Source organism: Myxocyprinus asiaticus, chromosome 25 (genome assembly GCF_019703515.2).
Source record: "Myxocyprinus asiaticus isolate MX2 ecotype Aquarium Trade chromosome 25, UBuf_Myxa_2, whole genome shotgun sequence".
Lineage (NCBI taxonomy): Eukaryota > Metazoa > Chordata > Actinopteri > Cypriniformes > Catostomidae > Myxocyprinus > Myxocyprinus asiaticus.
In genome coordinates this window covers 29,738,477-29,765,236 of record NC_059368.1, presented here as the reverse complement: position 1 = coordinate 29,765,236, position 26,760 = coordinate 29,738,477, and the positions used below count along the sequence as shown (strand labels likewise).

Sequence of the window (26,760 nt, the reverse complement as noted above, 5' to 3'; positions counted from 1 at the left end):
TTTAAAACAAACAAAAGTAACGTATACATTTATAAAAATAATTGTATAAAAATAAACATTGTACACTGCATGCATAATAGTAATTTAGCTAAACTTTAGCTTCTTAACTATAGCTTTTGTTGAAGTTAACTTTTATGTCCTTGGTTATAACAGTTATGTCCTTGGTTATGTGTTGGCAAAACAGAATTGGAAGCTGGTTTATAAACATGCATATCCTTTCAAACATCAGGGTGGTCATCAGTGGTCATGCTGTTGATAGCTGCTGCTGGGAGGGGCGGAGCCTGCAGCAGGTGGCGATTGCCGAAGCTCCTCTGTCTCCTCCAGATGTATTAACTACACAGGTGTTTCCAAGAGCGTATGCACCATGAGTGACACAATCACGTGTCAGAGCCTCACACCCTGTTAGTGTCCATGAACCCTCACATGAAACCTCCACCTGTAAGAGAACCAAGCCAAATGATGTAGGTTTTTAAATTTTTAATTTAAGTCATGGTGTTTAAAATGCACAGTGGTACAAAAGATTAAATGGTCTGTGACTTGCTTTAAAAACCTTATATTTAAATTGTGACCAGTAGATATTCATGTACTAAATTTAGGATAAAATCGGCTTAAATCACATGTATGCAAAACTCACTGACACTTGATGCCCTTAAAAAATGCCATGTGTTAATCTAAAATGAGAATATATAAAGTATATATATATATACAGTTGTGCTAAAAAGTTTGCATACCTTGGCAGAAATTTTGGCATTGATTTTGAAAATATGACTGATCATGCAATAAAACTGTCTTTTATTTAAGGATAATGATCATATGAAGCCATTTATTATCACATAGTTGTTTAGCTCCTTTTTAAATCATAATGATAACAGAAATCACCCAAATGGCCCTGATCATAAGTTTACATACCCTTGAATGTTTGGCCTCGTTACAGACACACAAGGTGACACACACAGGTTTAAATAGCGATTAAAGGTTAATTTCCCACACCTGTGGCTATTTAAATTGCAATTAGTGTCTGTGTATAAATAGTCAATGAATTTGTTAGCTCTCACGTGGATGCACTGAGCAGGCTAGATACTGAGCCATGGGCAGCAGAAAAGAACTGTCAAAAGACCTGCATAACAAGGTAATGGAACTATATAAAGATGGAAAAGGATAAAAAGATATCCAAGACCTTGAAAATGCCAGTCAGTACTGTTCAATCACTTATTAAAAGTGGAAAATTCGGGGATCACTTGATACCAAGCCAAGCTCAGGAAGACCAAGAAAGATTTCAGCCACAACTGCCAGAAGAACTGTTCGGAAAACAAAGAAAAACCCACAGGTAACCTCCAGCTGCTCTGGAAAAAGACGGTGTGGTTATTTCAAGGAGTAGCATCAGGACCCACACCAGCCGACTTCATGACAGATTCTTCCCCCAAGCAATCAGACTTTTGAACTCTTGATCTCTCATGATCAATATACATCAGCACTGCACTTTATTAATCTTACACTGGACTGTCATAAATTATATTCTCTCTTAACAACACACTGGCAACTGACTATCAACCGACAGCCTGAATGTCAATACAGTACAATACAACATACTGTACATTCTATATATAGTATATATACTTTTTTTATTGTATAATGTGTATTCTATATTGTGTGTATTGTATACTGTACATTGTATATTATTATTTGTATATTGTGTTGTGTGTAATTATGTGTATATTAGATATGTAAATTGTGTTGTGTAAATCTGATGTTTATTGTAAATTGGTATATGTCTCATCACTATCATGACTGCTATGTTGCTTGGAACTGCACCCAAGACTTTCACCCACTGTTACACTATGGTTGAGTGACAAAGTGATTTGATTTGATTTGGTTTGTTAAATGAAGTTATCATTGTCTTTGTTTTTGTGTTGCCACAGTATGCAATAGACTGGCATGTCTTAAGGTCAATATTAGGTTAAAAATGGCAAAAAAGAAACAGCTTTCTCTAGAAACTCGTCTGTTAGTCATTGCTTTGAGGAATGAAGGCCGTACAATGCTTGAAATTGCCAAAAAAACTGAAGATTTCATACAAAGGTGTACACTACAGTCTTCAAAGACAAAGGACAACTGGCTCTAACAAGGACAGAAAGAGATGTTGGAAGGCCAGATGTACAACTAAACAAGAGGGTGAGTACATCAGAGTCTCTAGTTTGAGAAATAGACGCCTCACATGTCCTCAGCTGACAGCTTCATTGAATTCTACCTGCTCAATACCAGTTTTGTTTACAACAATAAAGAGAAGACTCAGGGAAGAATTGCAAAGAAAAAGCCACTTTTGAAACAGAAAAACAAAAAGAAAAGGTGGGCAAAGAAACAGACATTGGACAACAGATAATTGGAAAAGAGTGTTATGGATCTTAACCCCATTGAGCTTTTGTGGGATCAGCTAGACTTTAAGGTGTGTGAGAAGTGCCCAATAAGACAGCCACATCTATGGCATGTGGTACAGGAAGCGTGGGGTAAAAAGTCACCAGAGCATCTGGACAAACTGACAGCTAGAATGCCAAAGATTTGCAAATCTGTCATTGCTACACATGGAGGATTTTTTGATGAGAACTCTTTGTAGTTTAAGAAGTTCTGAACATTTTGTTTTCAAATTGTAATAGTATTTATTCTATGTTATTAACGTCCTGACTATACAATGTGATCAGTTGAATGCCACTTCGGTGAATAAAAGTAACAATTTCTTTCCATAAGAGCAAAATCTGTACATTATTCCAAACCTTTGGCTATATCTACAGTTGAAGTCAGAAGTTTACATATACCTTAGCCAAATAAATTTAAACTCAGTTTTTCACAATTCCTGACATCTAATCGTAGAAAATATTCCCTGCCTGAGGTCAGTTAGGATCACTACTTTATTTTAAGAATGTGAAATGTCAGAATAATAGTAGAGAGAATGATTAATTTCAGCTTTTATTTCTTTCATCACATTCCCAGTGGGTCAGAAGTTTACATTTGTTAGTATTTAGTAGCATTGCTTTTAAATTGTTTAACTTGGGTCAAACATTTTGGGTAGCCTTCCACAAGCTTCTCACAATTAGTTATTTTGGCCCATTCCTCCAGACAGAACTGGTGTAGTTACAAACTAAAACCTGTAAGTCAGGTTTGTAGGCCTCTTTGCTCGTACATGCTTTTTCAGTTCTGCCCACAAATTTTCTATTGGATTGAGGTCAGGGCTTTGTGATGGCCACTCCAATACCTTGAATTTGTTGTCCTTAAGCCATTTTGCCATAACTTTGGAGGTATGCTTGGGGTCATTGTCCATTTGGAAGATCCATTTGCAGCAGAGCTTTAACTTCCTTGCTGATGTCTTGAGATGTTGCTTCAGTATATCCACATAATTTACCTTCCTCGTGTTGCCATTTATTGTATGAAGTGCACCAGTACCTCCAGCAGCAAAGCACCCCCACAACATGATGCTGCCACCCCCATGCTTCACGGATGGATGGTGTTCTTCGGCTTGCAAGCCTCATCCTCTTTCCACCAAACATAACGACTGTCATTATGACCAAAAAGTTCAATTTTTCTTTCATCAGGCCAGAGGAAATTTCTCCAAAAATAAGATCTTTGTCCCCATGTGCACTTGCAAACTGTAGTCTGGATTTTTTATGGTGGTTTTGGAGCAGTAGCTTCTTCCTTGCTGAGCAGCCATTCAGGTTATGTCGATATAGGACTCGTTTACTGTGGATATAGATACTTGTCTACCTGTTTCCTCCAGCATCTTCACAAGGTCCTTTGCTGTTGTTAGGGATTGATTTGCACTTTTCGCACCAAACTTCGTTCAACTCTAGGAGACAGCATGCGTCTCCTACCTGAGCGGTATGATGGCTGCGTGGTCCCATGGTGTTTATACTTGCGTACTATTGTTTGTGCAGATGAACGTGGTACCTTCATGCGTTTGGAAATTGCTCCCAAGGATGAACCAGACTTGTGGAGGTCCACCTTTTTTTCTGAGGTCTTGGCTGATTGCTTTTGATTTTCTCAAGATTTCAAGCAATGAGGCACTGAGTTTGAAGGTAGGCCTTAAAATATATCCACAGGGACACCTCCAATTCAGTACACCTCCTATCAGAAGCTAATTGTCTAAAGGCTTGACATCATTTTCTGGAATTTTCCAAGCTGCTTAAAGGCACAGTTAACTTAGTGTATGTAAACTTACCCACTGGAATTGTGAAAAATCACTTGTGTCATACACACAGTAGGTGTCCTAAACGACTTGCCAAAACTATAGTTTGCTAATATTAAATCAGTTGAGTGGTTAAAAAATTAGTTTTAATGACTTCAACCTAAGTGTATATAAACATCTGACTTCAACTGTGTATATATATATATATATATACACACACACACACACACACACTAGGTGAACCTAAATTTTACTTTATGTTATTGAAACAAAATTGATAGGTGTTATTGCACACTCTTTGGCAGGTTCTTCATAAAGCTGGTCACGTTTAACCTAAGCCTATAAATAATAAAAGGTGTTTTTTGTGTTTCAAATGGTGTTGCGATTCCATATCTTTAGAGAGCGTAAGTATACATTAGCAGAAAGTGATAAATCGCTGTACATGTGATGTTGTGTGGAAAGTCCTTAAATGTAGATGGTTTGAGCTTGTAATATGGTAATTAATAACTAACTATGGGCACACGCTCACAGTTTATAGTATGCCAGGTTCATCAATATTAGAATGAGAGTTCGAAAAATGTTGTGCATACGCACCTATTCCAGCAGAAATTTTACACGAGACCCTTTTCTTCACACACAAGTAAGAACAATTGTAGACAGTTATTAGTACAAGAGACCCAATGATATTGGTTTTGTGTGGCAAGCTGTCATTGAGTGAATGGAAACTTCTTGTAAGGGTAAGTGACCTGCTTGCTGAAACCCGTGGGGTCGTGTTCTTTCAGCCGGCACTCCAGAGTGGAGGCGTGGCAACAGGTGGCATATGACATCACACCCCTTCTAGCAGGACATGCCCTGCGACTGCCATGTAGAGGTCGATCAGAGGCCGATATGTCTCCAGATTCTGAGAAAAAACTGCAGCCTGCAGGGGTAGACAACATGTGGATAGAAATATAATAAGACAATCAACTAAAAACTTCTAAAATACATTGTCAAACAGAGAAATTGAGAAAAACTCAACCTAATTTTAGCAAATAAATGGACATGAAATATTGATTTCAGTTGTCAATGAGATTATTGATTGAAATTATTTTATTAACTTGTAGAGACTGCAGATAATTTCTATTTCTAAGTTCAAATAGTAACAAAAAGCATCTTCTTTGCACTAAGTGCAAATAGTGTTAGATGATATTTGAACCCGTCCAAATAGTGGAAGATAGTATTTTCAACCCTAATTAAATACTAACATCCAGTATAGGGGCATCTCTACAGCATGTTTATTGTGTTTGTTTAGAGTCCCACAGACATCCTACACCAACCCCTACCCCTAAACTTTACCCTGACCTTCCCTTAACCATGGTTTTATTACAACAACCATAGTATCACTGTGGTATTTTGTAGTAAAATCATAGTAACCACAAATGTATACATGGTTACTATATTTACCTCAAATCACTGTAGTAAAACCATTGTTAATTTTACCCACCATGACCAAATAACTGTTGGGCAATCAACCTTTATATTAACTTTTATTTATTATTATAATTAGTCTTCAAGAAAATATTAAGAGTGGAGAAAGGAAATAGGATGGAGAAAAGTGGGACAAAGGGGGGAATCGAAACTGGAACATCTGCCTGATAAAAGCACATCCACACCATCTTTATACACTACGCCACTGTAACGACACCAGGAGCGTAGTTTGTATTTAATTTCTGTTTTCACCAGACTATTTATGTGCAAATATCCATGCTGTGTGTCAGGTGCTATTTACACCTAGTGCCAGGGCCGTTTCTAGCTATAAGTGGTATACAGTAAGCAGCTGCTTTGGGGCCCCAAGCCACCAGGGGGCCCCGCAAAGCAAGGTAATTTGTTTTTGTTACTTTTTTTTTAAACATACTAAAAGCTGCAAGTCAGACTCAGGTAGCTGTTATGGCTGAATTAGTCAGTTATAAGGGGCCCCCTTGTGGCACGAGAGGGAAGGGAAAATGTAACTAGAAAATGTAAGTAGGATTTCACTTAGGGCTCCCATATGCTGAGATATGGCCCTGCCTAGTGCAAACAGTCACTCCGAATAAATGAATTTAATAATATACACTTCCTACTGTCTGTCTTTTATGAATTTGTTGACAAATAATGGTTCCCTGATACCAATCACTTTGGCTGATTTAAGAGAGCGTGTTGATAGAATGTGAAGTAATCCACAGCAGCTAGGTCAACTCCGCCTTACTCTTAAAATTTCCTTAGTAAAACTTGCTCCTAGCAGTTTTGTGAATAGGTTTAAAGTAAAAACTCTTAGCTAAGAACTCTTTGGAGAACTCCAAGTGGTAAGACCAAAATCTTTGTGAATATGGGCCCTGATTCTATCACTGACATAATTCCTATGGGTAGAGTTTACTTCATGTAAAAAGTGCTTTACAGATAGTTACGTTACGTCCTTTCACAAGTGGATATCATCCGAAGGTTACCAAAATTATGTGGTCTGGACATTATGGCTATACTTTCAAAACAGTGAATATTTTAACCTCTATTCTGAAGCAAAGCCCCACAGACTTTCATTTTATAATAAATGTATTACTGTGCATGCAATTTGTTTGTTTTCAGTAATGCAGTAATGCGTCGATTTTGGCACCTATTCACTTGCACTGTATGGACCTACAGAGCTGAAATATTCTTCTAAAAATCTCCATTTGTGTGCTGCAGAAGAAAGAAAGTCATACACATCTGGAATGGAATGAGGGTGAGTAAAAAAATGTGAGAATTTTCATTTTTGTGTGAACTATCCCTTTAAGTCACAGATGCTGTCAGTCGACCTTACCTTGCATTGAATCTGAAACAATCCCTTAATTAATGTTCACCAGAATTTGCAAACACTGTGTAAGACATTACATGCAGTGTGAAGGCAGCTGTCACCTGTTAGCTGTTGGTCTGTGCTAGGACATTCTGCATCCATTCCCTTCTGAGGACTCTCCCAAATCTGGCAATGACCCTTATGCCCTGTGCAGCAGCGAGCTACAGCATACACACCTTGCCCTCCATTCCCATTGACAGCAACACACTCTTTCTGTCCATCTCTCTCCTGTTAGAGAGAATTAATAAATATATCTGATATACGCTGGTGAGCTAAAATTTTATTTACTTGAGGTTGACAAGTGAAACTGTTACGTACTGTATATTTTGTGCATATCACTGTAAATACTCAATTCTCTATCACTGATACAATGATGGAGTAAATATGCAATGTTCAGAAATAGTCATTGAACCAATCAGTGATACACACCTCTATTCTCTCTCCAGCTCGCACACCGTTTGATGAGAAAGTAGAACAGCTCATCATCTCTTCACCGGGCCGACAGCGGGCACCAGCTGTTTCAAAACTTACAGCCCTTGACCTCTCAGACCAAATGGAGCGACAGAGAAGCTCCTCCCCTATAACAAAACACACACATCATCAACCTCATGAAAAATACACAAAATTATAAAAGAGTTCCATTCCATGAATCTGATTGGATGAGCAGGGTTCTGATATATAGTCCAAAAGCACTGCAATGCTTCACCATTAGTATCACTTCGGTTCTCCGTGTTCTTAGCTTACCAAGTAGTATTGGGGATTTTGATTCATTGTTCATTCACTGATTCATTCAGTGACAACTCCTGAACATTGCATATTTACTCCAGTAGGTGGCGACAATTGAGTGTCTTTTATGTTACAGTATGAGTGAGTCATTCAATCACTGACTCAACTGATTTGTTTAAAAACAGACTCGTTCACAACAGAAACAATGGAAGTGAACAAGAGCATTTTGTACTCTTAAAAGATTTGTTCAAAAACATTGATTCATATACCTTTTGCCTAAAACATATGTTTTTGGTTTATTATTAAAGCTACACTATGTAACATTTTCTGTTAAAAAATAACAAAATGTTATTAATGAGAGAGTACAACAAAAATCCATCTTCCAAACCATGTCTTTACCCAAATACACTTTGATAAACCTATAATAATGATTTATATTTTAGAGCTGTCGTGATGGATTTTGCATGAAATTGCATATACATGTCATTCACCCGTGTGTGTCACGTCATATTCGTTCACAGAGAAAATAAGCTCCGGCTACTGTAGCACATTTGTGGGAGTAGCATCTGTGTGAGTGTGCAGTGAAATACAATAATTATACTGTAATCGGTGCAGAACTTTTCACTTCACTTTCACGTGTGTATTTTTCTTGTTGACCATGTTGAGCACTGGTAGATAACAATGACAGTCTATAAATTAGTCATAGACTATCATGGTCTATTTGGCCAGAATATCCTGCAGTTATAAAAACTTTACAACGTTTGACGTTATCAGACTAGCAATCATTGTGTCTAATGTTAACAAATGTTGCCTAACTTTTGTAACATCATTTATTTCAAAACATCAATTTTTCCAATAAGTCAAAACAACAGCATAAGATATGGCACTTACCTGCTCAGATTACATGTTTTCGGATAGCCGTCTTTTCCTTTCTTTCATTATTTAATTGTCCATTCGCCCTGATAAGATGTCCTGTATCCAGTGTACACCAGTGCCTCGAACAACATTCATACATTGTGTAGCTTTACCTTGTTTGATGAACTGTTGTATAAAAGCAATATCACACTTGCAATCATGCTGTTCTTTCATATGTATTAACTGTGGCACTCTACGGCCAAACCACAGCCATGTTGATATATGGAACTACAGCACTCTTGCTAGATTATTTAGTATGACTACATCAACCTGACTACATTAGGTTACGCCACAGGGCTGGTACTAGGATGTTATCTTTGGGGGGTGGGGTGGCTTGCACTTTGACCTTTAGGGTGGTGTCACGGTCCTGTCAACTTGTCAGGTTGGGTATTTGTTTTTACGGGACCTTGACATCATCGCCCCATGTTCTGTCTTGTGTTTCGTGTCCTGTTTTTGTGTTAAATGCACGAGTCCGGGTGTGAGTTACCGCTGTACGCCCTTCAGTGATGTCGCGGTCCTGTCATTCTGTCAGCTTGGGTTTTTATCTGACGGGAACATGACATCATCCCATGTCTTGTGTTTCGTGTATGTTCTTTGTGTGAGCGCACAGGTCCGTTTGTGAGTTACAGCCATGCACTCTTCGGTCGGTCTTGTGTCATGTCCGGAGGATGGTGTCTGGATCCTGACGTCCTGTATGGTTCGGTTTCGATCTGTGTCGGGATCCGGACACTCATGCTCCATATTCTGTATGTTTTGGTCAAATGGTGTTTACATTTCTCCATCATGTGTTTCAGGTGCTGCTGGCACGTGGAATCACCGTTTCTATAGGAACGCTGATCACGCCAACTTTCAGCCAGCGAGTGGCACCTGTCCCTTGTTTGTTCCTGCCTATTTAATCCCCTTGTGTGTCATGTTCATGGCTGGATTTTAGTGGCTAAATGTAGTTTAGTGAATGTATTTAGTGTTGAAGTGTGTTTGATGTGAAGTAACTTACCTCACTCTCTCTGCCTAATTGGTCCTGCCTCGTGTATCTGTTTGGTTGCCTGTCTCTGCCCGCATGCCAGGAGTGTGTGAGCTGCACACACAACTCTTCAGCAGAGGTTTCCTCGTGGATCTGCCACTTGCCTGCAGGCGCGCTCTGCACGGAGGATTCCTCACGTTTTGCTGATGTGAAGTAACTTGCCTCACTCTCTCTGCCAAGATGGTCCGCCTCATGTATTTGTTTGATTGCCCATCTCTGCCTGCGTGCCAGGAGTGTGTGAGTGGCGTGCACGACTCTTCAGCAGAGGTTTCTTCGTGGATCTGCCACTCAAGTGTGGGCACGCTCTGCGCGGAGGATCCCTCATGATAGAACTGTTCCTCTGCTCTTGGGTCTCTGTCTCGCTCTCGCTTTGTCTGACAGAACAATCCAGCCGTGATGGACCCTGAGGGGGAATCTACTCGTCACTCCACCGTCTCTCTGCAGGGAGCTTTACTGGGATGTCAGCAGGATCAAGACAAATATGGATCACAAGACAAATATAGCCCCCTCTTAGACCTGGCCATGTTACACCAACAATGTCATTTTCATTGGGGAGTTAAAAAAAAAATCCTTTGTTATAATTTTAAGACTATTGTCACTGTGGCTTCAACTTAAGTGGATTCTTGCAACTGGCATCAGATCAAGAACAAATAGCATCTTATGTTAAGAACTGCATGTAACTACTTTACACAGTTTAAGTCTTTGACCATTGCTCTATGATTTTTCAATGTCTAATACAGGAACGCCGTGCCGCGTTTTTTAGATACCGTGTTAAGTTTAAGAGCCTAAGCTGGTTCAGCTTTTTAATATACTATAAATTAATAAATCTGAAAATAAACCAGACTCTTCAATAACCTATTGTAAATGTATTGCAATGAATCTGCTAATTACAGAATTAAAATCATCATCCAACAGATTGTAATTAACATTTTTTATTAAATCATACAATAACAAAAAAATGCAAAACACACACATATATATATATATATATATATATATATATATATAGAATCAACATTAAACCCCACAACCCCCCTCTCCAACCCCCCCCCCAAAAAAAACAACCCTGTAGTCAAACATAGGTAAATATATATAAACAAAGAACAAACAAACAGACACAAAAAATAAATATATATTTATATATATATATATATATATATATATATATATTTATATATATATATATACACACACACACACACACACACACACACACACACACACACACACACACATACATACATACATACACATAATAATCATACTCACTTAAAACTATATTACACTACTCTCTCTCCACGCCCCACCCAAGTGCCCTCCAAAAATTTCAAATACTTTTCCCATTTCCGGATAAACAAAACCAAGTCACCCCATCTTCCCGATGACACCTCATAAGCCGCCACCCTCCCCATCTCCGTGCACCACTCCGGATAAGGGGGCACACCATCTGACCTCCAACCCCTCAAAATAACCTGCCTGGCGATCATCACACAGGTCAGAACCCAATTCTCTATATGACTATACCCCACATCAATGACCGCCCCATCGCCCAGAACACAAAGTCTGGGGCAAAAAGAAACCCGAGTGCCTACCACGTCAGACACAAAATTCTGAACCTTCAACCAGAATTTCTAGATCTCAACACACCACCAAAAACATGGGCCATGTCTCCATCCTCTGATTGGCATCGTCAGCAGGTGGGTGTGTCTTTAAGACCAAGCCTATGCAATCTAGAGGGGGTCCAATAGAATCTATGCAAAATTTTGAATTGCATAAGACACACCTTTGCATCTCTAGATGCAGACTTATCGTTTTTAAGAATCCTTGCCCACACTCCCTCCTCCAATACCAAGTTGAAGTCTTTCTAGCATACTCTCTTAAGAGAGGTTAAAGCTCCATCCCCCAAACTCTGAATTAACAGGGAGTAATACACTGATGCCTCATGACCTTTTCCAAAAGCAGTAATCACCTCTCCCAGAGCATCTGCTACTTTGCGGGGGGGGGGGGGGGGGTGCTACTCCCAAAAACAGTACAAAGCAGGTGGTGCAGCTGTAAATACCTATAAAACTGAGATCTGGGGATCCCAAAATGTTGAACCAGATTTTCAAACGATTTCAACACGCCACTCTCATATAGATCACCAAGTGTAGTAACCGCTCTCCCTATCCACTCCGACCAGCAGAAAGGGGACTTACCAATACACAATCTTGGGTTCTGCCATATGCAACATTTAAATAAGTGTCTGTTTTAAAAATTCTGGACACTTTTGTCCATACTTAGTGTACATGCAAAATAACGGGGTGTGACTTAACTTCTCCGGTTAGTTTAATAGAGAGGCTTTGCAATGGCATAATAGGTGCAAGAACTTCTTGTTCAATACCAAACTAGGGAGGGGCATTCTCAGGTGGAAGAGACCAATGAGCTAAATGTCTGAGACTGAACGCATAGTAATAAAACAAAATCTTGGGTAGGCCTAGCCCACCTTTGTCAATCGGCCTATGTAACTTATTGAAATGCAATCTGGGATGCTTACCATTCCAAAGGAAGGACTTCACTATGCTATCAAATTGCTTGAAATAAGAGAGGGGGACATCTACAGGGAGAGATTGTAGCAGGTAGTTAAATTTTGGAATACAATTCATTTTAATAACATTAACCTTCCCAATCATAGATAAATGTAATGAAGCCCACCTGCCCACATCGCTCGAAAACTTTTTTATTAAAGGATCAAAATTAACTCTAACTAAATCAGACAAATTTGCTGGGAATAAAATCCCCAAATACTTAATGCCCTGTTTGGGCCACTGGAAGGCTCCTGGCTGGAAAGCCGTTACTGGACAATATGCTTAGTCCATCTCACTTGATGCCGAAAAGGTGTTTGATATGGTAGAATGGGATTATCTTTTTAAGATTTTGGAAATGTATGGGTGACCGGAGTCTGATCGTTCGCTTCTGACCACATGATATTGATGAAACGCCTAATGTTATCAGAAGAGCTACAGCCCCGAATAAACCCCACCTGATCTATATGTATAAGAGATGTCATAACTTTACTTAATTGGTTAGCCAATATTTCTGACAACATTTTTACATCTAGCTGGATCAGGGAAATTGGACGGTAACTCTTACACTCGCTTGGATCTTTGTCCTTTTTAAGAATCAGACTGATCCGGGCCTGTGTCATGGTTGGCGGAAGTTTTCCATTCTTTAAAGATTCTGTAGAAACTTCTAGCAAAAGTGGAGCCAGTTCTGTAGCATAAGATCTAAAAAATTCAGCGGCAAAACCGTCTGGCCCCGGAGCCTTGCCTGTAGGCAAGGCCTTAATTACCTCGTCAAGCTCCTCCAAGGTTATCTCAGAATCAAGAGAATTTTTTTGCTCAGTTGTCAATTTAGGGAGTTCTAATGGTTCCACAAATTTTTTAAAATCTTCATCAGTAGACGAAGACATGGAACTATAGACATCAAGATAGAACACTTTGAAAGCATTATTAATATCAATGGCTGAGGTAAATATTTCAACACCAGCAGATTTCACTGAGGGAATGGTAGAAAAAGACTCTCTCTACTTTATATATCTAGCCAAAAGCTTCCCTGCTTTGTCCCCCGACTCAAAGTATGACTGTCTTGCGCTGAACAACTAAAACTCCACTTTCTGCGACAAAATAGTATTATATCTGTATTTTAAATGGGTCAATTCTCTGAGGCCATCGGATGACATTCGGCGCTTCAGCTCTGCCTCGGCAGTTTTAATATTCTCTTCCAACTCCACGAGTTCACGTGCTTTGGATTTTTTGATGAATGAGGCATACTAATCCGACCCCTAAGAACCATCTTAAGTGCCTCCCAAGCCACGCCCACAGAAGATACTGAAGACCAGTTGGTCTCCATATAAACACTGATATCAGTCTTTAACATTTGTTGGAAATCAGGATTTTGCAACAGGGATACATTAAGGTGCCAACTATATGATTTCTTTTTCTCCATATGTGGTAACACCTCTAAACTCACCAGGGCGTGATCTGAGACTAAAATGTTTCCAATTGAACAATCAACAACAGATGAAATGAGGGACTTAGATATAAAAAATATTATTCTAGAATAAATCTTATGGACTGATGAAACAAAAATGTATACCATCCCTACCAGATGGGTTCAGAAGTCGCCAAATATCTGCAAAGCTAAGATTTTTACACATCCTGTGAAGCGTCAATGTTGCTCTAGGGGGTTTACACACTTTTGCTTCACTATGATCAAGGACTGAGTCCATCAAAAGATTAAAGTCTCCTCCCAATATTATATCATGAGGGGTGCCAGCGGCTTGCAACATCCCTTCAAGATCTATAAAAAAAGCCCTGATCATCAGCATTAGGTGCATAAATATTAGCCAAAATCAGACTTTGCCTCTGAATTTCTGTTAAAACAATAATGATTCTCCCTAATTTATCTTTAATCTGTTTGAGACATTTGAATTGTAAATGTTTATTTATCAATATAATGACCCCACTACTCTTACTTGAGCCAGCACTAAAGAAAACATGTCTACCCCATATCTTCCCAAATTTTTCAGCTTCCTGCGGGGAAAGATGTGTTTCTTGAAGAAACACTATATCACATTTCTTACATTTAAGAAAAGAAATAACCTTCCTTCTTTTTATGGGGTGCCCCAACCCATTCACATTCCATGTAGAGTGACATTTTGATATAATAGAAAAAATAAATTGTGTGTCAAAAATAAGATTGTACAGACCACATTTCAACATTAGTGCAACACTCAAACCCCGAACTTCCCTCCGAACAAAACAAACAGAAAAAGAAACTGGCATCAATCCCTCTAAACCCAAAAGGTCCATGTATGCCTACGAGAGCCCCCGTGACAACTTTGCCGTCGGATTGCTCAAGTCCGGTGCTTCTGCACAAATCCTGTGAGGCAAAATTACACAACAGAAAATACTTTGTGAGACAAACCCCAGCCAATAGGCAGAATAAACACAGAGAATGTGATTCATTCACAGAACTGTCTCAAAGGTGCGTTCCTCCACAATACAAATTCCAACCGATATAAAGCCATTCAGTTTCCTCGGACAGACAAACAATTGTTCAGTGAGCCTGCTGTTATGAGTGCAGCAGATGACGTAATCATTCCAATGTCCCGCAAAAATACTCCACATAACAAACTCCAGCCAACAGGAGGCATAAGCACAAGGAATTATCAGATTTCCAGTTTATGGCCTGTTATGTCGAGCAGACTCGGGAAGAGCTCGTCCAGGAATTTCACCATATCTCTGCCCTCTTCATGCTCAGGAATTCCAACAATCCATATATTGTTCCTTCGGCTCCTATTTTCGAGATTTTCCAATTTTTCCAAAATGTGTTCCAAGTCTGTTTTGGAGGCGGGTGGATTAGCAGATAATTCCCTCTCCGATGACTCCAGATAATCGATCCATTTCTCAACATCTGCCACTCTTGTGACCAACTCAAAGAATTTTGTTTCCATCGCCGTAATCGATCGACGTATTACAGCGAGATCCTCTAAGTCAGCAACAACCTTCGTCAGCATCACAGAGATGTTGGACAGTTGACCATGAATTTCTTCTCCCGATGTGCCTTCCAAATCGAGTCCCCGGCTTGCGGCCTGCTCGGGGGTGTCAGCTTGAGCACATAAGTGTCTTTCAATGTCTCCAGAGTCTTTTGAGGATTTTGACTTCTTTGTCATATTTACCTCAAAGAGCAAATATGTAACTGGGTGTATCGAATCTCACCGGATTATAACATGAAAATAATTTAAAAACTAGCAAAGTGCGCAGAGCTAGTCGCTCACACGTCTACTTCTAGCATGGCGTCACGTGACCCCCCCCCCCCATCCAATAGATTGTAATATAAATATAAATAATTACTGCTATTATTCTGCAAGCTACAATATTCAGTCATTGAACCCCTGAACTGACCTGTGAGGGTGGAGGCTGGGTCAGGCAGGGCGACCACCATGTTGGGTGTAGTGAGACGGTGGTACTGGGGCAGAGACTCTGGGTTAATGACCTGTTTCAGTGAATGATAGAGGAGCTGTTGCAGAACCTCAGCAGAGCTGGACTTTGGACTAAGATTCAGGAGCACCGCAGCTATACCTGAAAACACAAACAATGACCAGAGGTGGGTGGGGGTGTGGGTGTGTGTGTGTGTGTGTGTGTGTGTGTGTGTGTGTGTGTGTGTGTGCGTGAGCGTGCGTGCTAACCAGCAACATGTGCCGCTGCCTGTGAAGTTCCGCTCTTTGTGGTGAAGCAGGTGGGGCAATCACTGGATGCACTGATGATGTCATCACCAGGCGCGAACACATCCACACAACGACCAACATTAGTACCGGTCGTCCCTGTGCTAAGCGGCTGATCAGCAAAATTAACTGCCCCTACAGTTATCACCTGCAGAAGGACATCAAATCATATTAAAGCCAAATCATACCAGTGTGTGCATATATTCATTCAACCCACTAGAAGTTCAGATTGTACCTCAGGCTCTGAAGCTGGTGAATACAGGCAGGCATCATCATTATAGTTACCAGCTGCAGCAATAAGCACTGAGCCCAATTCAACCATTTTCCTGCAGGCAGCATTAAGGGTACGACTGAATCCTCCCACAAATGGCAGCAGTAGGATCACAGGTCTCATAGGCTGGGCCCTCAGAGATGACTGAATATACTCCAGACCTGAAACAGAGTTGTATCACATAGAGCTGAATTCTGCAGAGATCTTTAAAGGTATACTCAGTAATTTTTTGTTTAAGTTGCGCTGACCGATATGGCATTAGTCTTGGACTTACTGCCATACTGACACCTAGCAAGTGGACACAGCATCAAGCAAAAAACAATAGTTTTAGATTAAGAGTGCCATTGTAGAAAACACTATTCACAATCAGCCATGATTTCAGTTTTTCCGTGGTAGAAATAGTCCAATAACAAGGTGATAAAATGAGTACAAAAGTCCCTTTCAAGGCAAGTCAGTTCACTCAGCGGCCATCTTTGGAACGCTCTCGGGCAGTTATTTTCAATGTAAACAAGCTGCACAGAAGTACAGCTCCTATCTACTTGAAGCGGAAAGACGAACAAAATGGTTGGTCAAGATTACGATCAAAGAAAGTATTTCAAATCAGCAATTAAATCTGACAGCAATGTTATCATAAATTGTGCTTCTTTAGATCAGATAACGCAAAAAAATGCTATTTTTATACACACGCACGTCCTCGAGTTGACTGACGATGTCTGTATCTGGTGGGACTTTCTTTTCTACATCCGCCATATTGGGCGCTCCAATTTCTCCCATTTATTTTAAGACAAGTGGTCCGTCTTTTGCTGAACAGTCTTTTGTAGTTCTTAGCTGATCATTTGACCTCAACATGAGGCAGCTCAGCTCTGTGTAAAATAAAACTGCTTTTATCAGTCTACTGATATGACTGGAGTCTTCATCTCATGTAAGTGTACATCCTTTTTAACGTTTATTTTTTGACAAAAGTCAAAAAAGTTCCTTTTGGGGTAATAGTTTTTAATGAGGAAAATAATACTGAGTGCACCTGTAGCTTAATAAATATAGTAAACAATGCTGTTTCTGGGTTCACAGATGTCTTATCTTGTTTTGTTTTTTTATTTGTCAGTTTACCTGCCAAAGCTCCCGATATGGTACCCTTGCCTTGGCAGTTCAGAACTCGAACGCTGTTTACACTGGCACCTCGAGCCACACCCGAGTCCCGCCCACTCACCACGCCTGCTATGTGCGTACCATGACTGTCACACTGACTAGCCTGTGGGTAAAAGACTGTTGGAAGTGATGGACATATGATACCCATTAATTTAAGTTGCCATGACTTCTGATTATGACTTCTGATTCTCTACATTTTTTTATCACTTTCACCTACCTGCCTGTGAATCCTGACCCCATCCTCCTCTGGCACGCTGTTAAAGTCGGTCACCATCACTCTGCCCTCAATCTCACGATGACCCACTTGAATGCTTGTGTCCATGAGATACACTGCCACCTGTGCACCATCATCTACATATACACACAAGTATGCTGGCTCAGATCAGATACCACAGAAGAGAGAATAGGGTACACTGGGGATAAAAGGCCCCTTGTGAAAAGTTTCGATACTTAAAGGTTCAATAATTTTGTTCCATAAAAACTTCACATTTACACACTGGCCAGCAGAATAAAAAGAAACTCTGTCTCTTTTGGTTATCAGAAGAACATATTTGTGCGGAAGACGTTATATTAAAGTGCTCGAGGGGAAGAATGTAGATCAAGAGCTCACTGAGTGGTGAGTATTTTCCAGTCTCATGTTTGTTTGGAATGATGCGCTCCAGGTTCCAAGGGATGCTCTGAGCAAAGATTGAGGAATCCTCTTCAATGTATTCCACATGGGGCAACTTTACTGCCTGCCAAAAATAAACAATGCAAATAGAGAGGCAGACACTGTACATTTAGACAGCTCTGACATGTGTACCTGAACATTCTTAAACTAGAACATTCCTTAAAAGATACAACTTTGAGCCTTATTAAGCAAAAATGTGTGCAGATTACCATGTGAAGAACATCACTGCTCATTTTCACCAAAAACCCGTGGAAGGCTCCAGAATAGGTCTGAATTATTTCGATCAGGTATCCACGCTTTGCGGCATTTGCGCGGAGTCTGCGTGCTGTGCGCTCCACCTGGTTCACGTGCGTCCCGTTCCGCATCACCACTATATATTGACCTGGCATGCACCACGCGTCCTGTGCATGAAAACATGAAATGCACTTGATTCACAATGAGTTTGACAGTTAATCAAGTTAATGTGAATATAAAAATTTCCCTCGTATTTCTTGTTAATAAAGCTGAAAATGGGTCTAAAATTCAAGTAAAACACAGAACCCATAGTGTGCTATTCAGTCTGTGAGCTTCTAAGGCACAAATAATTGCTTTTAAGTTGAAGGCTATTGATGCAACAATTTGTCTAATATTTCAACATCTTAGGTAAATCTATAAATAGTGTAGGGTACAATAAGGCTAAAGGCACACCTTAAGGAAAATTAGCTTTTTTTTTTTTCTGGTCACAAAGTGCATCAAGATTCAAGAAATACATTTATTTTTATTGAATATTGATGGAGCAACATAATTTGTGTGATAAGAAATAACAACAGAAGGTTTTTTTTTTTAAAAGTGGCGATGGAACCTTTTACCCGGGACCAGGGGTAAAAGGCTCCCTCACTTGCAGTAAAAGGCCCCCAGGCAATAGTTATAGGGCACAATTTGTCAACTTATGCAAATAATTTTGAGACAGCAAGATGCTTTTTTGAGTAACAGATGAAGATCATGCTTATTCAAAAAACCCACTTCAGAAAAGGGAGCATAATTTTGTATTAATTTCAATCACATTTGGCATTTCAGAACATCTCAAGTATTCTATAAAAAATTGGATCTCCATTGTGATTGAATCAGTCCATGTGAGCCCACTTTGAACATTTTTCATAACAAATCTATTCCCTCCACTTAAGAAAGACAATGTGTTTAATAGGGGCCTTTAACCCCTACTACAGGGGGGCTTTTTTATCACAAATACTATCCTTTCACTTACTGGACAGTTATTAAAAAATTATTTATATAATCATGTTTAACAAAATTTAAAATGGTAAATAACTATTAAGTCTCAAAATAAATGTGATAATTTCCAGGTAATTCTTTAGCTACATTCTGTAAATTAACATTTAAAAAATTATTATATATTAGATCAACTGACCTTAAAATCAAACTTTAGACATTACACGCAATGATCTCAAGCAACAGGACATTTTTGCAGTTCATAGTGGAAAGTCCTGTGGTAGTTTTTGATGCTAATTAGCGTTTTGGGAGAAAATAAAATCAAAGGAGCTTTTTACCCCGTGAAGCCTTTTGCCCTGTTGTACCCTATAAAGATCGGGAAAAATTGATGTATTTTATTTAAAATTGATGGAGCGACATAATTTATGTGAAACGAAAAAATAACGGAAGGTTGTTTTGATTAAAATGTAAAAAAAGAAATCGCCTTGAACAAAACTGAAAATGACAAGTATTTTGTCTCAAAAGAATATAAGATAATTTCCGGGATTTTCATTGGCTACATAAATTTGCAACATTTAAAAAATGATAAATATTAGATCAAACTGCCTCAAAATCAACCTTTAGACATTACACACAATGATCTCATGGATCAGGAATATTTTATATTTATTTATTGTTATTTTTATTTTTTGCATAGTTACAAACAGGTGTTTGGAAAGTCCAGGGGCAGTTTTAGCCCTGTTGTACCCAATATTCCTTTCAATTGAATAAATCAATATCAACATCAGTATAATACAGTTTATACAGTATAATCAGTATAAGAAATGTATAAGGTCGTGAGCTTACCTTAGAGCACCTGTAAAACTGGGCAGAGGGTCTGCTGTCTGCTTCAGGCTGGGTGTCATCCTGCAGAATTAGGGACAGGATCATCTCATCATCTTCAGGGTGGTCCTCACCCCCCTCAACTACAGCCACTAGGCACAGAAGTAAACTCAAACAGCATACTGTCACGACGCCCCTCATTTTGTGGTCACTTTTGTACTTTAAAATAAGTAGTTTATGTGATGTTGCTCAAAAATCCCTTGTTCAGACTGTTCTTCGGCATGTAATATCGCAGGCGTTTGTGGCAGAGAGATTTTGAGTGGAAATGTGTCCTCATGTCAATCAACATTTCACATTTGAAACTCTTTGACTGAGTGAATCTTTAAGGTGGGGCCTGGTGGGTGACGTTTCACTGTCCTTATATCGAACGATGTCTTGTAAATAAATACTGCAGAAGAGGAGTCAGATTACAGCGCATTCCACCCACACAAACATCCTTATGGGCCGTTCACACCGAACGCGTCCTAGAGCCAAAAAGCTAGACGCAGCGCCGCGAATATAGCAGAACGCAGGTGTCTCGAGACGCGTTTGACGTTAAGTTGAACAGACGCTGAAAAAATCAGCGGGACGCGGCGTAACGGTCAAATACGCCAGTCTAGCGAGTGTTTACGTAGGCTAGGTAAACGATAGCGCGTACGAACGCAAAAACGGGTTCGGTGTGAACGGCCCCTTAGAACGTTTACTACTTCACGGACTTTTAACATTTGTTGATATGTACACTGTAAATTAAAGTTCATACATTTTTAGTTCAATCAGACTACATTTTATATTTATAGTAGCCAATATTAGGATACTTTATTTATAATTGTATATTGATCATTGTCAGAAATCAGCCGCAGCAACGGCTTCTTCAGGTTGTTCAAACTGGTGTTTGAATCTGCTTTTAAAAAAGCCTACCTAAACTGAAGGGAGATGCTTGTTTTGATGTTATGTAGGCTAATGAGATCATATGCCATTTAGGCTACGCACTATATGCGCGCATCTGCGCAAGTGAATTAGTTGCGCGTTTCGGATGCTGAATGGTATTTCAAATTTGACCAAAAATGGCTTCACGTCGTCCTCTGTCGGTCAGAAAAAAAGTGGTTATAGTGTTGGGCGACTAAAAGAGTAGTAATCAAATTAAACGAAGCCTACAAAACACAGTCTAATCCATACTGTCTTTGCATATGGGTGCATTGATTTGAAAAAGATGGCAATTATATTTAAAATTATAATAAAGCCATCAAAATTACGAAATGACACAAATGGAAGGATGCTCATGATTTATTTAGTGACAAAAAAAAAAAAAAATGTCAACAAATAAAGACCATATAATATAGTAATCTTAAATTGCCACTATTTGTCTAGATTAAAGCCCATTTTTTATTCTCTCAGGCAACTTCTTGAGGTATACATCTGACATGCTTTTTAAACAGTACTGAAGGAGTACCCATGTATGCTGGACACTTGTTGACAAACTGTCAGTCACTGTTCGAATAAACTCTTACAGTTTAATCTGATTACTTTTTTGAAAGAGACAGAAATGTAAATCTGGGTCTATATTCAGTCTGTGTGTGGTACGCAGCACATCATTTATGGATGGCCTGGATGATTATGATTTACTGTTCAGTCCATATTTTAACATTTATGCATTTGGCATATGATTTTATCCAAAGCAACTTACTGTACACTCAAAAAACATTCACTATTGTCAATTTTACTTAATCCTCCCATGCTCATATTACTGGAAGAAAAGAAAAAAAAATCATATTCATTTTCTGTGTGTTCCCTGGGAACTGAACCCATCATTTTGGCATTGCTAGCGCCATGCTCTACCAGTTCCAAAATGCAGTTTTACATCACTAAAATATCTATAACCGGCTCATCAAATATCTCTGAGAGTTTAAAGTAATACAGTTCTACAAATACTGCATTTAACTGATCTGAATTGATATGGTTGTATCAGCGCTGTTCAATTTGTTCTAATATTCCTGCTTTCTATCTCTCTTGGCTGAGAGCTTGTGCTGAAAGTCTTTTATTTGGAAACAGCACAGTCACATATAAATACCCAGAGCTGGACATTCCAGGCGGTTCCTCTCTCAATGTCCTCTCCATGGTAATATATGATTAAAGGTCACCATTGTATTTATTTTGTCACCTAATGTTTAAACTTTCCAACCTTATTTTCCTGAGAGTGGAGCATTTATCATATGCTTGTGACAAAGTCAAGACCAGAACTTGAGCCATAAACATGCCTCTGATAGGCTGATCTCTTATTTTTATCATTAAAGGGACAATTCACACAAAAATGAAAATGCTATAAGTTAAAACTAATTTAAATATGAATGATAACCTAAGTGTCTAGCAAATGTTAAATAATGTGGTTGTTAATTTAGACATATAGCAACAGGAATTATTCACTGTCCAGCTCAGATTTGTAGTAGCATGAGTCCTCTACGTTTCCATAATACATCTCTTTTTCAGAATCTGGTCCTGCAGTTCCTTTATCTGGCAGTGGGGTGCTGGAGCAGGTTAGGTGCTTGCCGGAAGAGCTTTGAGAGGTGTGGGGGACAATGGCATGCTCATTGTGTTTGTTCTCTGCATGGCGTTGTGGATCTACTGATATTTCAACTTCTTCATCAGAAAAGCCAGCCAAGGGAGCTCTTATTGGTTTTGTTGGACTGTAACAGGAAAAAGAAATGTCAGGCTTATGTATATAAGAGATATTTAGACATAAGATTGAGTCTGTCTGTTTCATTTCTTGAAAAAAATAAAGTAAAATAAAAAATAAAAAAAAATGATTATGATGCTGTATTTACTGGGTAAATGTGTATAACAGGAGGATGGTACACATTCAAAAAAGAAAAAGAAAAATTAATGTAAGCCTACTATTAGTTGTTATATTACAATGATTATATGCCTAAAATTGGTTTAAATCTACATATGGCCCAAATATGTTCAAAGGAACTATTCACCCAAAAAAATTTTTTTTCACATTTACTCACCCATCCCAGATGTGTATGACTTTCTTTCTTCAGCAGAACACAAACAAAGATTTTTAGAAAAATATCTCAGCTCTGCATGTCCATACAATGCAAGTGAATGGTGGCCAGAAATTTAAATTTCCAAAAATCACATAAAGGCTGCATAAAAGTAATCCATACCACTATAGTGGTTAAATCCATGAACCAATATGATATGTGAGTGAGAAACAGATCAATATTTAAATCATTTTTACTACAAATTTGACCAGCCCCAACTATTAGGTTGTGATATGCAAGAAGAAAGTGAATTGCCCAAAAACTTTTGTTCTGGTCACCATTCACTTGCATTGTATAGACCAATAGCGATAATATATTATTTAAAAAATGTTGTTTGTCCTCTACAGAAGAAAAAAAAAAAGAAGTCACATCTGGGATGACATGAGGGTGAGTAAATGAAGCGAGAATTTTCATTTTTGAACTATCCCTTTAATTATGCCTGATTTTGGATTCAGATGTATTCCCGACATTGGCTGTTGAGTTTTAAAGTTATAGCTCCTTCTCATCAATCTTTTTACAAATATAATGCCATAATACACAGCATAATCAGATTCTATGGCTGGTGAAATTCAATTAGCCAGTTGCAGAACCTAGTCACAGAGGAAGTGATTTTAGACTTAATGAGACTTGATGGACCCTCAGAACACACGTAAAAAGACAGACCACCACCACCTTGTATAATATCAGAAAAAGGAGGAGGAAGAGATTCCCACGAATAGGGAACAAGATAGGGCCTGAAACTGTATTTGTATTTATTTTTAAATGTAGGTAATTTTTTTCTTTTTCATCAAATGGTCAGTGCTTAACCATCAGAAGATAAATATTAATATAATGAATATTACATGAGCTGTTTTATTTTCCATTAATTAACAAATAATTTTTGCTGTTACCCTGTTACCAAAATCTGGGAAACTAATACATTTTGTTTAAAACCCTGATTTTGTGATTTTACTTTCAAGAAATAAACATTAAATAAACATCAGACTTTTAAAAGACAAAATTTATCAAATAAAGCACTTTGAATAACTACTGCGTATATGAAATATGAATACATTTGCCTTGTCTAGTCAGCTAGTGTGGGACAAAATTTTGGTTTGTAGTTACTGATAAACTTATTTTTCCCAAAAAGTCAAGAAAAATTGTTTTTCATTAATTAAAGATGTTTAATATTTTTCCCCCTCACACTAACAGAATTAAATGTTGATAAATGCAATCTTGATAAAACTTTGACAACACTAAAATTTGTGCAAAAAAAAAAAAACATGTTATTATTTACTTGTCTCCCCACCATAGCACGGGTCTAAATAATACTGCATCTTTAGTGTCACAATTTTAAGGAATGTTGGGATTTTGGAAATAGGTGAATAGGGGGTATCTTGCAGTAATAGGTCTTCACTCAAAATGTGGTATGCACAGCTAAATATTTTGTTTTGGGGAATTACAGTTTGTTGATAATTCAAATAGATGCTTACTACAATGAATTTAATATCAATTTTATAGATTGTCAAAATGATGGCATTATTTTAGGATTTTAATAGTTGGATGCAGTCAAGAAGGTCAAAACCTCTGAGGTGGGTTAGACCGAAATCATTATAAACATCGAGCTACTTTACATGCAAGATTATTTTTATGTTTCATAATATTTTAACTAACATATCTAATAGTTATAATAACAAAAACATGTTATTTGTGCCTCTAGTTTACCATGTTATTGGAATGTGCCTAATCCGTTCTCTTCAAGAAGCATATTTATTCTTTCTTAACAAAAAAAAAAAAAAAATGTGCTATACTGTTAGAACGTTCCTAAAGAGATTTATAAAGGTTATCCTTCCTGATAATCTGGTATTCAAAGTTATTCTGACCTTTTTTCATCCGAGTTTCCTGCACACCAATCCTGTTTTCCAGCCCCACAAAGCTCTTCTTTTTCTGGTACTATTAAAATCACCTAGAGGACAGCCCAGAATGCAATGCTTAACACTCTAAAACAATTCAAACACCATCTTTAAACATTAACAACCTAAAGTCTGGTGTTATGCTTCGACAACTCTACACAAGTACAAACCATTTTGTTAAGGAATAATAAAATGGGTCAAAATCAAATGTTCTTCGAACACAGTAATCCAGATAAATGCTTCATTCTCTGCTATGAAACTCTATGAACTTAAACACAATACAACTTATCCATTACTGTTCAATGGTGACAGCTCAACCTTCTTACCCTGGGGTAACATTGACACACGGACCAGACGACTCCCAAGCCCATCATTAGGACCCCTATAGAACAGAACGTGGCAAACACCTGTAGCTCCTCCACAGCCATCAAGAACATACCCAACGCCACCAACGCCATCCCCAGAATGATGAGTCCATAGCGGTACGGCTTGTTCTCTGCCATGGGTTGAGGATTGGAGGTCCAATGTTGGTTAACTAAGTTAAATGAGGAAAGTGCAGGTGAGAGTGTGGAGCTTTATGGCTGCTCCATAGAGGTGAAGGACAAACTGGGAGGGCAGGAGTGAGTGGCAGGACGCAGGACCAGTGGGAAACTACGATCTGCATCATTGAACCTGTAATGGGCCTCGGTCAGGTGACCTTCCCCCAGGCAAAAGTAGAATTGGCTTGAGCAATCTTACTATGTTTCTTTGCAGAATACTGGAATTTTAATGATTTAGCAGGTCAGAAATACAAGTACAACAACAACAAAAACATAGTTCACAATGCAAATCAACAACAGAGATTTAGTGTCATCTATTGGTATTTATGCTAAGGTGATAACAAAACGGACAAGTAATACACTTTAACAACACAATGTTTAACTGACAAAATGCAGCATTAATAAATCAATGTGATACAACTGATACTGAACAGAAGTGGTTATTGTTGGCCTTAAAGTGACAGTGAATGTGGCAGTCAGGAGAGAGGCACACTTTCTCAATCCTATATTATTATACAAAATAATGTACCACTAATATATATATATATATATATATATATATATATATATATATATATATATATATAAAAGATCTGACATTTCTAATCCTTTCCCAAAATCACGTCTTGTCATTACAAAGGCTCATAGCACAATTCAATATTTGGTTCAGCTTAAAGAAGTGCATAATTAACATGCAGTGTTGAAAGCACCACATTACAAAGTATTTTCATAGAATCTTTCTAAATGCATTCAGTTTATTTTGGTGATATATATTTTTAGATAAACTCAAATATAAACATGTATGCATAGAATCCACGTACAAGCAAGAAAATAAGATACACAGGCAGACACACACACAAATCAAGAAAGTTACAGTTTTAGAAATATATAGAATTTGTATATTATTATGTACTGTATTATATACTGAATTCATATTATTGTTGTTGTAATCAGTATTAAAGGGGTCATGAAACGAGGAATTGTATTTTCCTTGATCTTTTCACATATACGAGTTCATTGTACTGTAAAAACATATTGCACGTTTCAGAACTCAAAACTTCCTCCTCACTGCAAAAAGAGCATTTGTTGAAAACTAAGGTGCCAAAACAACTTATTCTACTTCCTCCACATTGTGATGTCATACTGTGGTAGACATTTGCATCTGACCACTTCCACAACAACACATCAACG

General features: G+C 38.3%; 2 protein-coding genes across 2 annotated transcripts; both read right to left on the bottom strand.

Annotated features, from left to right (window-relative positions):
* Window positions 1–70: 70 nt before the first annotated feature.
* Window positions 71–20,443, bottom strand: pcsk9 (proprotein convertase subtilisin/kexin type 9). The gene is made up of 12 exons (XM_051654577.1): window positions 20,083–20,443; window positions 18,240–18,431; window positions 17,971–18,094; window positions 17,578–17,711; window positions 17,322–17,463; window positions 16,179–16,375; window positions 15,908–16,091; window positions 15,624–15,800; window positions 7,446–7,594; window positions 7,079–7,244; window positions 4,918–5,090; window positions 71–436 (listed from the first exon to the last, which is right to left on the bottom strand). Exons 1-12 carry the CDS (start codon window positions 20,257–20,259, stop codon window positions 245–247), a joined length of 2,007 nt encoding a protein of 668 aa, XP_051510537.1. The 5' UTR covers window positions 20,260–20,443; the 3' UTR covers window positions 71–244.
* A 928-nt stretch (window positions 20,444–21,371) lies between these two features.
* On the bottom strand, window positions 21,372–25,548 carry LOC127415729 (barttin-like). The gene is made up of 3 exons (XM_051654584.1): window positions 25,357–25,548; window positions 25,001–25,083; window positions 21,372–22,778 (listed from the first exon to the last, which is right to left on the bottom strand). Exons 1-3 carry the CDS (start codon window positions 25,531–25,533, stop codon window positions 22,511–22,513), a joined length of 528 nt encoding a protein of 175 aa, XP_051510544.1. The 5' UTR covers window positions 25,534–25,548; the 3' UTR covers window positions 21,372–22,510.
* Window positions 25,549–26,760: the final 1,212 nt, after the last annotated feature.